The sequence below is a fragment of the Symphalangus syndactylus genome, chromosome 14, assembly GCF_028878055.3.
Source record: "Symphalangus syndactylus isolate Jambi chromosome 14, NHGRI_mSymSyn1-v2.1_pri, whole genome shotgun sequence".
NCBI classification, from domain to species: domain Eukaryota; kingdom Metazoa; phylum Chordata; class Mammalia; order Primates; family Hylobatidae; genus Symphalangus; species Symphalangus syndactylus.
The window spans coordinates 70919626-70932866 of record NC_072436.2 but is presented as its reverse complement, the minus strand read 5'-3'; the positions used below and the strand labels follow the sequence as shown (position 1 = coordinate 70932866).

General features: G+C 42.1%; 1 protein-coding gene across 12 annotated transcripts in view; it reads right to left on the bottom strand.

Annotated features, from left to right (window-relative positions):
• The window catches only part of AAK1 (AP2 associated kinase 1), a 193431-nt gene that overhangs the window by 24980 nt on the left and 155210 nt on the right, over positions 1 to 13241 (bottom strand). For 8 of the 12 annotated variants that reach the window (XM_055243318.2, XM_055243321.2, XM_055243320.2 and 5 more), the window contains exon 17: positions 12478 to 12573. The exons of the other annotated variants lie outside the window; for them this stretch is intronic. In XM_055243318.2, the coding sequence (XP_055099293.1) occupies positions 12478 to 12573 (96 nt within the window). The remainder of the gene's footprint in view (positions 1 to 12477; positions 12574 to 13241) is intronic. 12 annotated transcript variants of the gene reach the window in all.

Genomic DNA, 13241 nt, shown 5'->3' with positions numbered 1-13241 from the left:
TTTCCTTCCTTTGGTATAATCTCTTTGAGATGAAGTCATCTGTGTGGTCCTAAGTATCAATAGTTTGTTCTGTTTTTCTGCTGAGTCCTGTTCCATTGTATGGCTGTACCACACTTTGTTGATCCATTCACCAACTGAACATTTGGTTGTTTCCAGTTTTTAAGCTGGTAAAAATAAAGCTGCCATAAACATCTGCATATAAATCTTTGTATGTTCATTTTCCTTCCTGGGCTTAGTTTTGCATCTCTCTCTTTTTTCAGGGGTTGGGGGGAACTTTATTTAGAAACAGTTTATAACTCACCAAGATAATCAATTCAAACACACTTAAGTTGACTTCAACGACCATTTATTGTCTGCCAACTATGCACCTGTGACATGTTGGCAGTCATACTATTCTATGGTCAAATATCACAAAATTCACTTAAGCCTGAAAATGGATTACTCTTGAGTCTTCTGGCCAAGAAATAAAAGGACGCCAGAGCCACCAGACTTGTCACACCTGGTAACTTAATTTTTGACAACGTGTACACATTAGGATTCCTTCCAAAACGATTCTTTTAGCCCGATCCATCAAGAACCCTCTATTTACCTTTAAGCTATTAAAGGTAAAGCATTAACTTGAAACAAAATAATGAATCATAGAATCTTATAGGAAGAAGGGAATTTACAGCTCATATTTCCTGTTAAGAGGAGACTCAGATCACATAAATTCTGTAACTTGCCCAATTAAAGACACATCAACAACGTTCTTTTAAACCATGGAAATGTCATTAAGGTAACTAAAATTAAAATGTTTGCTTGAGAAAAAGAAGTGACTTAAAGTCCAAGAACGTGTATATAACGTTGTAATAAATCTGTATTCTTCTAGGCCATTTGGGAATTGAGATAAGCAAGAAATAAATTGATATTCATGGAAAAACAGGAACCAAATTTTAGGTGATCTTCAATTTAGGTGAACTGTAACTACACAGGTCAAACAAAAGAATGGATTTCAGAGTCTTGGCAAGATAATTTTCTTCAGTATAATTAACACATTGCAGAAAAAGACTTATATGTAAAGCCAATTCACCATCTCTGGAGTCCATGGAATGTAGATAACTTTGAATTAAACGACAATAAGCTACATATCTCATTTATAGCTCATTTATATTAAAAAAAGGAAGGATAGCTGGGTGCAGTGGCTCACGCCTGTAATCGCAGCACTTTGGGAGGCTGAGGTGGGCGGATCACCTGAGGACAGGAGTTCAAGACCAGCCTGGCCAACACAGGGAAATCCACATCTCTACTTAAAACACAAAAATTAGCCAGGTGTGGTAGTGCATGCCTATAGTCCCAGCCTGACCAACATGGCGAAACCCCGCCTCTACTAAAAATACAAAAATTAGCCAGGCATGGTGGCGCGTGCCTGAAGTCCCAGCTACTCAGGAGGCTGAGGCAAGATAATTGCTTGTACTCGGGAGGTGGAGGCTGCACTGAGCCAAGATCGTGCCATTGCACTCCAGCCTGGGTGACAGAGTGAGTCTCAAAAAAATAAAATAAAATAATAAATAAATAAAAACATTAAAAAAGGAAGGAAGAAAAAAGGAAGCTTTTCAGTTGCAGGAAAAAACCCTCACAGGGCAGTAACCAAGTATACAAGTGTAATTATATTAGCATTAACCTTACACTGTATATGACATTATAAGATGTTAAAAATATCTCTAATAATTTTCAGCATACTGGTAAAAATAAGATGGTTTTCCTAAAAAGTCTAACTTTGCATTGTTCCAAACACTAGTTTTTGCTTCATTCCTCTCTCCTCAAAAAACTGTCACTTAAAAAAATGAAATTACTTGCTTCTTTTAAGTTAGCACTCATATATTTGCAATCTTGAAAAGCAATAGATAAAAAGTAAAGACCCAAAATTACTTGCTTGTCTTTCATGCAGCAGTTTATCTTGGTGCAAAACCTCAGGCTAGCATTCTTTCAGATTCTGAATTCTAGCCTCTCTGGTGACATGTTGTGACTCTGGCACAGTTCCTTGACCTTCTGACGTTATCTCCTCATCTGTAAAATGGAGATGCGTCCCTCTACTTTTTTGTACTTGTCACTCAATACCATCTCCTCTAAGCCTTTCCCCACCTTCCTGCCACATCAGGAATCTTCTGGAGCATCCTGCACTCAATTTTCTTGCAGCCCTTAAGCATGACTGAAGGTAGGGAAGGGTCTTATGAACCTTTGTATCCCAGTTCTTGGTTTCCCCTGAGATGCCCTGCCACATCTATGCCTTTTGGCTTGACTGGGGAGGTGGAAAGAACAAGAATTGAAGAACAATCTTTTTTTTTTTCTAAGATGGAGTTTCGCTCTTGTCGCCCAGACTGGAGTGCAATGGCACAATTTCGGCTCACTGCAACCTCTCTCTCCCATGTTCAAGCGATTCTCCTGCCTCAGTCTCCAGTAACTGGGATTATGAGTGTGCGCCACCACACTCGGCTAATTTTTGTATTTTTAGCAGAGATGGGGTTTCACTATGATGGCCAGGCTGGTCTTGAACTCCTGACCTCAGGTGATCCACCCACCTTGGCCTCCTAAAGTGCTGGGATTACAGGTGTGAGTCACTGAGCCTGGCCTTTTTTTTTTTTTTTTTTTTAAGAGACAGGATAGTGCTCTGCCACCTGGGCTGAAGTGCTGTGGAACGATCACGGCTCACTGCAGCCTCGAACTCCTGGGCTCAACAGATCCTCCAGCTGCAGCCTTCTGAGAAGCTAGGGCTACAGGCACGTACCACCATGCTCGGCTAATATTTTTTATTTTTCATTTTAGTAGAGATGGGGTCTTGCTATGCTGCCCAGAACAATCTTGAGCTCCTGGCCTCAAGTAATCCTCCTGCCTCAGCCTCCTGAGTTGCTGACCTTATTATAGGTATGAGCCACTGAACCTGGCTCAAGAATCTAATATTTTTATAAGTCATTAGCAAAAAGCATGTGGGAAGGTAAAGAAGCACATGAGTGTACATGTACATGTGGTGAGACAGAATGGTGTAAACTGCCTGATTTAGGCGGGCTTACTTTCTGACCAAACCTCAAAGTAACAGGCTATTCACATAGATAACTTGTATGGTCACGGCTGCTTGGGAATACTTAAATACCAGAAATGTGGGAGGGAGGAGCTGCAGACAGAACAATACCAGGCACAAAGCTGGGAGTGAAAGCACAGGCCATGTCTATGTAAGGTGGACAGCTGTGCGAAAAGCTGCTTGGACTCCCGGGACTCTCACAGGGAAGGAAGGCTCCCAGTGACTTAGTGGGCCTCCAGGTGCCATCACAATGATGGACATCACTTACATTTGTAGAGCATAATATAAAATATTTTCATTCATTATTCAAAAACCCCTGGGTTTGGGAATACTAATACAGTTTAAAAGAATGAAGATCAGAGACTATGAGAATGTGCAACTTGCCCAAAGTCACAGATTAGATATGGTAGAGCCTGGACTTGTCTCTGAAGTTCTCTCTGTATCTGTCTAGGGGTCTGCCTATCTCCATCAATACAGGAATATGAGTCTTCACATAGACATGGTCCCAGGGAAAACGGTAATATTATCAGATAGGTTAGCATTGGAAAGAACCTCATATCTTATCTAATTCAGCCTTCTCCCCTATGAATGAAGAAACCAGCTCCAGAAAGTTAAAGTAACTTGCCAAAGATCTCACAGCAAGTAAGCAAGAGAGCTAGCTGATACTAAGACTCAGATATTTAACCACACTGGAGTTTCATTCTTCTGGTTTAACTAAAGTTTTGATTGCTTTAAAATGTAAGGACTCTTAGAAGAGGTCACATCTAAAGCTATTACTGGTCATTTTTGGTCATTGAAAATGAAGAACTTGAGAAAAGGATGTAATGGGAGGCACAAGAAAGGCTATAGGATGCTGACAGTCTATAAATCATGAAGCCTGGAGGCCTCCCATCTGCATCAAGGGCTGGCCCTGATATCCTTTGTTTTATAAATTCTGTCCTTTCCCTTACAGTTTAATAGAAACACACTGAAGCCAAGTATCATGATGGGGCATGGAGAAGAACAGCACAGAAAAGAGAGTGGTGAATGTAGGAAATGGTAGAAGTGTTCCTTAAGATCCAAAAACATCAATCAAGCTTCACATCAGCATATCGTGACTTAGTGATGTCTAATGAACAAAGATCTTTTTTCCCCATGAGTTATGAGAAGTGGCTTCTTTGGATGGAAAGGCAAAAGCCATTCTTCTGGGACAGTTCATACCTGAAATGTAGAAAGACTGACACTGTTATTCTCAATTATTTAAGGAGATAGACCAATGAAACTCCCAAATTACTCATAAATTGTTAGTAATGATTTAATCTTCCTAAGAAATGTTTGTGAAAAGCAGTTGGACAATTCTGAAGAGAAGAAAATGGTCCAGTTTTGCATTAGTATTTTTTGTTTGTTTGCTTTTTTTTTTTTTTGAGACAGAGTTTCACTCTTGTTGCCCAGGCTGGAGTGCAATGGTGCGATCTCGGCTCACTGCAACCTCTGCCTCCTGGGTTCAAGCAATTCTCCCACCTCAGCCTCCGGAGTAGCTGGGATTACGGGCGCCTGCCACCACGTCCAGCCAATTTTTGTTATTTTTATTAAAGATGGGGTTTCGCCATGTTGGCCAGGCTGGTCTCAAACTCCTGACCTCAGGTGATCCAAAGTGCTGGAATTACAGGTGTGAGCCACCGCGCTCAGCCAAGTTTTGCTTTAGTTTTTAGGCTTACTCTGATATTTTTAGAACTGACTCCAGACTCTAAACGTGTATGTGTGCGTGTGTGTGTGTGTGTGTGTGTGTGTGTGTGTGTTTGAGGGAGGGGAACAAAAGTTGAATAACTATTGGGTACTATGTTCAGTACCTGAGTGATGGGATCAATTGTACCCCAAACCTCAGCATCATGCTATGTACCCAGGTAACAAACATGCACATGTATCCCCTAAATCTAGAATATAAGCTGAAGTTATTAAAAAAAATGATAGAGAGTATCATTTTATTGATTTATTTTTACCTTTTATTGTGATACCATACATTTTTGGAATTTTAGCTGGGGCCTGCAAAATCCCAAAAAATAAGGAGTAAAAGAGCCTGAATTTAAGTTGCCTGATTTTTCTAAGCAATTTTCTCACCTGTAAACAGATTAAGAACTACTTTAAAGTGTTGTTGAGATTAAAAATATTTATCAGAATTAATGCATGTGTACAAATAAAGTGTCTGGTACATAAAAGGGGATTAATGTCTCTTTTAAGTAAGAAGACTAAATGGGCTAGGGGGTCACCAAGCCACAGGTGCCTGTGATTACAGTAGTGAATATGGGTCAAGTTCCATATTTTACTCAAATGCCTTGGGTGAGAACAGAATAAGCAGAACTGTTAGAATAAAGTGAAAGGTAGGGAAGAGGCAGGATGGTCTAACAGAGAGGTAGACAAGGTACTAAGAAACAGGAGACCTGTTCTACACTAAGTTTGTGTAGTACTTTGGGCAAATCTCTTACTCTTTCTAGACTGAAGTTCTCTTATTGACAAAATGAAGATAAACTGGCCAGGCACAGCGGCTCACGCTTGTAATCCCAGCAATCCTACCTCAGCCTCCAAGTAACTGGAACTACAGATGCATGCCAACATGCCTGGCTAACTTAAAACTTTTTTTTAAAAAAAAAAAATGGGTTCCCTGTATGTTACCCAGTCTTGTCTCAAACTCCTGGCATCAAGTGATCCACCCATCTCAGCCTCCCAAAGTGCTGGGATTACAGGAGTGAGCCATCACGTCCAGCCCCTCCCCTAAAATATCAAAAGAGAAGCCGGCTATGGGGCTCACCCCTGTAATCCCAGCACTTTGGGAAGCTGAGATGGGTGGATCACCTGAGGTCTGGAGTTCGAGACCAGCCTGGCCAGCATGGTGAAACACAATCTCTACAAAAAATACAAAAATTAGCCAGGCGTGGTGGCACATGCCTGTAATCCGAGCTACTCGGGGGGCTGAGACAGGAGAATCGCTTGAAGCCAGGAGGCAGAGGTTGCAGTGAGCTGAGATCGTGCCACTGCACTCTAGCCTGGGCGACAGAGCGAGACTCCGTCTCAAAAAAAAAAAAAAAAAAGAGGACAGGTATCTACTTACATAGGCTAATAAAACCAAGGGCTTGCTCAAGGCCCATTCTGATTCTGGTTAGGAATATGAACAGGACGAGTAGAACAGGCTGAACTGACAGACATGGAAGGGCCAAATATGAGCCCCACCAAAAAAGAGGACATGGCTGCTCCAGCCTTGTGGCTTTGGAAATCTATGTTCTGTCTGAGTTGGGGTGTAAGCCCTGAAGTCTCATGATGAGAGATGATGTTTTAAAACTCTAGTCACCCTAAAAAAGAAATAAAATAAAATGAAATCTAGTCACTCTAAAGAGTTCTTAGCATTGAGAAACCATTTGTGACATCTGCAAGTTAGAAGCAAAAGTCAAACATCATGCCCCATTCCAAGTTCATTTTAGAGAATTAAATCTGCAGAAAGATAAGCTTTCCAGAGTAAAAACACATATTATGATCAACCTTGGACTTCTCAGTATCATGAGACGGCAGTTGGAAATGAGGAAGAGGCCAGGCCAAAAGTTATGAGAAGAATGCCCGTCTTGACTATAAACCTTTGAGAAAACACAGCTTCTCTTGCTTAACTTCTCAAGAGATGATGAAGTGCCACAAACCAAGAGGCACTTTTTTAAAAAAGTTTTTAATTCTAAGAAGCAGCACTGATGGGGCAACGAATGTCTTCTTGCTTACTCTGTGGAACACCGAGATCAGTACTGCAGAGTTGTTATAAAAATTGTTTCCTCAAATCCTTGTGAATTGTTGGTGGGAATGTAAAACGATGCAGCCTCTATGGAAAACAGTGGTCCTCAAAAAGTTAAAAATAGAATTAGCATATGATCCAGCAATTCCATTTCTGGGTATATACCCAAGAGAATTGAAAGCAGGATCTGGAAGAGGTATTTGTGCACTCAATGTTCACAGCAGCATCTCTCACAAAAGACAAAAGATGGAAGCAACCCAAGTGTCCACCAACAGATGAAAGGAGAAAGAAAATGTGGTATATACACACAATGGAATATTACTTAGCCTGAGAAAGGAAGAAAATTCTGACATATGCTACAACATGAATGAACCTTAAGGATATGATGCTAAATGAAATAAGCCAGTCACAAAAGGACAAATACTGTATGATTCCACTTATATTCGGTTCCTAGAGTAGTCAAATTCATAGAGACAGAAAATAGAGTGGTGGCTGCCAGGGGCTGGGGGAAGGGGAAATAGAGAGTTGTTGTTTAATGGGTACAGAGTTTCAGTTTTGCAAGATGAAAAAAGGTGGGTGGATGGATGGTAGTGACGGCCGCAAAACAATGAGATATACTTGATGCCACTGAACTGTACACTTAGAAATGGTTAAAATGGTAAATCTTATTATGTACATTTTACTACAATTTAAAAGAATGATTTAAAAATAGTCCCCAATTTTCAGAGAAAATTCCTCATTCTTTCTAATATATATCTATGTGTGTGTACCCACACACACACATACACTTTTTTAAGAGACATGGTCTCACTCTGTCACACCCAGGCTGGAGTGCAGTGATCATAGCTCATTGTAGCCTCAAACTCCTGGGCTCAAGGGATCCTCCTGTCTCAGCCTCCCAAGTAGCTAGGACTACAGGCATGTAGCACTATGCCTGGCTAATTAAAAAAAAAATTTTTTTTTTTAGATACAGGGTCTCACCACGTTGCCCAGGCTGGTCTCGAACTCCGGGGCTCAAGTGATCCTTTCGCCTTGGCCCCACAAAGTGCTGAGATTATAGGCATAAGCCTGGCCCAGCCTCTTTTCTACCATATTTTAAAACGCTGGTACTACTTATAGCTTATCTGTTTCCTAATGCATACAGAAGGCAAATAAACGGACAAGCAGCATTTGAGCATCAATGAAATACTCTGAGACTCACTAGCCATGCATCATTTGGCAGTTTTGTAAGCATACAAATGTTCATATTCCAGACTTTCTAAGAAAATTTGTTTTACAGTGCTTTGAAAAATAAAAATATTCCTTAAAACAAACCAACGAACCAACCTACAATTATCCAGTGCGCTTTACCCATAGTTTGACAATCACTGTATCCAGGAAATCTATTTTAATGGTTCTCAGTTGTGCAAAAGTTAAAGGTCATAAGAGCAAGTTTAATTTCAACAAGAGAAAAATATCATTTTATGATAACCAGGACTGCCCCACTGGGAATAGGGATGTAGAACCAAAGTTGAAACAGCATTTCCCATCTTTATAGTAATTTAAAATTCACATAGAAATTTCAAATACACGATTTCATCTAACCTTGCAACCACCCCATAAGGTAGTTTTTAGTATTGCCAATTTTAAGGATAAGAACACACAATTTAAGTGATCTGACCACAATCACCTAGCCACTAATGGCTAGAACTCAGGTCTAGCAGTTTCAAATCTATTTTTATATTTCCCAAAGCCTTAAATTTAGCTCTCTGGTCAAAGGCTTTATTGATCTGAGAACTGTCCCAAAGATAAAAGAAACCTCCACTGTTTGGGGAGTGTGGGCAATGAGAAGAATGTGTGGCTGAGCACAGTCAGAACAACACTAAGGCCTCACTTCCTCACCCACACAATGAGGGCATTACTTAACATTATCTACCACCTACCACTCCCCAGTATCTATAAGATCAAAGGTACCTGTATGTGAAATCATTTTAAAAGTATAAAACAAAAATGTTAAAAGTCATTGAAACACATGGTCTTCAGGAGACTGAGAGTCCATGAGTCTTTTTTTTTTTTTTTTTTTGAGACGGAGTCTTGCTCTGTCACCCAGGCTGGAGTGCAGTGGCGTGATCTCAGCTTACTGCAATCTCTGCCTCCCGGGTTCAAGCAATTCTTCTGCCTCAGCCTCCTGAGTGGCTGGGACTATAGGCACCCACCACCATGCCCAGCTAATTTTTGTATTTTTAGTAGAGACAGGGTCCCACCATGTTGGCCAGGTTGGCCTCGAACTCCTGACCTCAGATGATCCACCTGCCTCGGCCTCCCAGAGTTCTGGGATTACAGGCGTGAGCCACCACGCCCAGCCAATTCCTTTTTTTTTTTTGAGACAGAGTCTTGCTCTGTCTCCCAGGCTAGAGTGGAGGAGTGTGATCTCAGCTCACTGGAAACTCCACCTCCCGGGTTCAAGCAATTCTCCTGTCTCAGTCTCCCCAGTACCTGCAACTACAGGCGCATGCCACCACGTCTGGCTAATTGTTGTATTTTTAGTAGAGACGGGGTTTTCATCACATTGGTCAGGCTGGTTTTGAACTCCTGACCTCAGGTGATCCACCCACCTCGACCTCCTAAAGTGCTGGGATTACAGGTGTCAGCTACCACGCCCGGCCTTTCATGATTCTTATCATCAGTATGGCTGAGAGTAGAAGATGAGCATGTATGCAAAACAAAGAAAGAAAACCAGGCAAAAAAACTGACTGGTGTCCCTAGTGGGCTGGAGGTATGACAGACTGCTTGCTTTTTGTGGGGTAAAACCAAATTTGTGGTTTGCCCAGGTTCTAGAAACACTGAACCTTGAGCCCTTTCCTCACTCAACATTTAAAAATGTTAAAAAAGGATGCAGTGGCCTTGATATAGAAGCTGTGTAACTGAATGTGCTAGAGGCTGAATGTTAAAATAAGCAGAATAGTCAAAGCCACCGTGGTAATATAACATACTTAGCACAATTCTGCAGGATACCGTGAAAGGACGGGGCTAAACAACCTGCTGAGCCTGGCTACTATTCTCATCAGCCCAGGGGCTGGCAGCTGCCTGACATTGTGGGCTGTGCCTTCCTTTATTCACTCTCAAAGAGTGGGTGTGGCTGGGAGTTGGCAGAGGTGCAGATGGAAGGCTATGGAGCCAGTCGTCTGGTACCCGGGAGCTGGGACAGAAATGGAGGGTAATGGGGCCACCTAAAGGCTTCCAGCCTCTGGTTTCATTTCATTCATTTGTGGGATCTATAAATACTCACTGAGTGAATACAGGCAGTGTCATTGGCTCAGCTGATACAGGTGGTGAATAAGACAGATTAGGCCCCTCCCTCAGCGAGTGATAGGATGAGGAAAGACAGACTATGTCCTGATAAGGGCTATGAAGAAAAAGTTCCAGGGGATGTGACTGGGAGTGCCCGTGGGACCACACTGGGCCTTTCTGAGCAGACAGCATTTAAGCTGACACCCACAAGTTGAATGACACAAGGGAACAAAGCTGAAGGGAAGGCTTTCCAAGCTGAGCAGCAGCAAGTGCAAAGTCCCCGGGGTGCAAACAAGCTTAGCTTGTTGGAGGAAAGACAAGACAGAGGGGAAGAGCGCTATCAGTTGAGATTAGAGGGGTAGGCAAGGGCCACACCACTTAGGGCCTTGCAGGTCACAGTAAGCAGCCTGGATTTTATGCCCCCTCAGTGATATGAGAATTCACCAAAGCACAGAAGAGTTAACTGTCTAACTTATGTTTTCAACAGATGGTCTGGTCTGACAGATCAGAAAGTAAATAACACACTCCTGAAGTTCTCTATTAAAATGTCTCATTTTAGTTGATCTTTCCACTGAAACCCAAGAGAGGTCTTGGCTTAATTGGTATTAAAGTGTATACCAGTAACATTTCAGCAGGAATCCACTGGGATGAAAGAAGCATGGAGGCCCAGGAGACAGGAAAGATGACAAGAAGGCAGGCAGGAAAGCAGCCAGCTGGCTCTGATGGCCCCAGACGCATTTCCACAAGCTGAAGCCGATTTCCTGAGCCACCTGGGGCATGTGCCTGGCTCTTCAACCCTGATCCAGAGGACTCCTGTGACAGCTGCACAGGACAGTTACTTGCCTGAGGGCCCTCATCCTCTGCCCTGTGCAAAGAGGCCTTCCTCCTGGCTTCTGCAGCCCATGGGCTACCTAAGCAACAGCAAAGCAAGAACCTGAAGCGGTGTCAAAAGGAGAATGCCTTCATCACCTCTTTCCCTTGTCTGATCCCACGATTACCAAAACAGGGAGGAAAAGACAGTGAGCCCCAGCTGGAGTTTACAGCCCACACTTTTCTAACGTATCCAAAATGAACTTGTCCAAGTACTGCCAGGCATACCTGAAGAGTGCAAAAGAAAAAAGCGCCTCTATTTCATTCCTTTCTTCCCTTTTAACTACCCTGTATTGGATCATTCCTTAGTGGTTTTCGATATTTTTAAGCTACATCCAGGTCCAGTAAGCTATAAAGTTATACAGCACTACTTGATCAAAGCAAGTGTTTGCTTCTCCTTAGAGGGGTAAACAAATTTGTCTAAAAATAAAAAATAAAAACTGCCTTGGTGCCCTAGCTGCAGTCTGTCTTAGTTAGTGATGGTGGGCAGACTTGGTAAAGGATATGAACATCGCAGTCACTTCCAATCTTGAAGCAAGCAATCAAATACCTTTAACATTTTGGGAGAGAAAAAAAACCAAGCCAGTCCTATCAGTTCAAGGTCAAGAGTTGGTAGGGGCAACAATGGGAAAAAAGGAAAAATGATCAGAAGCAAAACAACTGTGAACTGCTTCTAAGGAGCTAGAACAATTTGCTTTTGTGAAGAGACTGATAGATAAGAGAAAGGGCGGCTTCTCTTCCCCACACCACTCCTCCCACCAAAAAGAATAGGGAAGGAAGGTCAGAAGGAAAAGCCTAGGCAACTTGAACTCCAAATGGGAAGCATCCAATCACTGTTCCAAAAGCTCTTTCAGAACACACCAACCACTTTCTACTTTTTAGACTGCTACTTAAAATTGAGATATGGTGGACTACAAGAGATATTCAAACTCCTGCAGTCCAACGCACTTCACTGATGAAGAACCAAGCCCAGAAGGTTTTCAGGTAGCGGCAGAGCCTGGAAGGCAACCCAGGTCTCCTGACTCACATTCCCTATTAATTATTATCCCATTCCCTAATTATTATTATGTGTTTTTATATTATAAAATAAAAAGACATTATAGAAAAGTAAGAACTCAACAGAAGTCACCCACAATCCCATTATCACACTATCACCACTATTCATGTTTTGTTCACTTTATCACATGCTTACAGGCTCCCCACCATTGTTATAATCATATTGGACTAATGTTCTTTCCAATACAGAGGTCGCTCATGTCACCATTAACACAATCAAGGATGAAAAACTGAACACTGATATAATATGGAAATCAATTTGGTATAACCTGAACTGATTTTATCTTTGCTAAGGGCTAGTACCCTCCAAGACAAGTTTACTCCTCTTATTGAGACACAGTAAAAATATACAATAGCAGCCTATTACTAGGGCTTAGAATTCAGATCCTTTTCACGGCGTGTTTAAGGCAGAACTTTCTACAAGGCCTGGGACATGCAAATTAAGCTGCTTAACCTCAGAACAGTTCTATTCACCTACCTGGTGCATCAGGTACTTGTAGAGGAATGAAAGGATCAGACACGCTTAGAAGCGGGAGGCCAGAGTCCACAGTCTGCCCACCCTTCCTTTTTTCAGCTGGAGTTAGGTTGGAGGGGAAGGAGGAGCCAGGAGAGAAAAAAAGAGAAAAGCAATAACACCAAGTAAATCTAGGTAAGTTTACCCTCTATTAATGCAACAGTTCAAACTACAGAGTAAGTCTAAGCCTAGAATAAAAGTGGCTGTAGCTCAGTGAACAGCAAAGTATCTATGAGATATTCAATCTGGCCTTTTTTTTTGAGACAAAGTCTCACTCTTGTCCACCAGGCTAGAGTGCAATGGCACAATCTCGGCTCACTGCAACCTCCGCCTCCCTGGTTCAAGCGATTCTCCTGCCTCAGCCTCCTGAGTCACCAGGCGCCTGCCACCACCACGCATGGCTAATTTTTGTATTTTTAGTAGAGACAGGGTTTCACCACGTTGGCCAGGCTGGTCTTGAACTCCTGATCTCAGGTGATCCACCCGCCTCAGCCTCTCAAAGTGCTGGGACTACAGGTGTGAGCCACCACGCCTGGCTCAACCTGGTCCTTGTAACATATTATGAGATGCAATTAACAATAAAACCAAGGTATTCACATGTCTGAAATTCTACTTCTTTCTTGGATATACTGCAGTCTACAGTACCTCTTTCAGAATGTCTAGAGGAGGTATTGTCCATATCACACATTTTAGCACATAAACAAACATAACACTATCTGTTTTGTAAT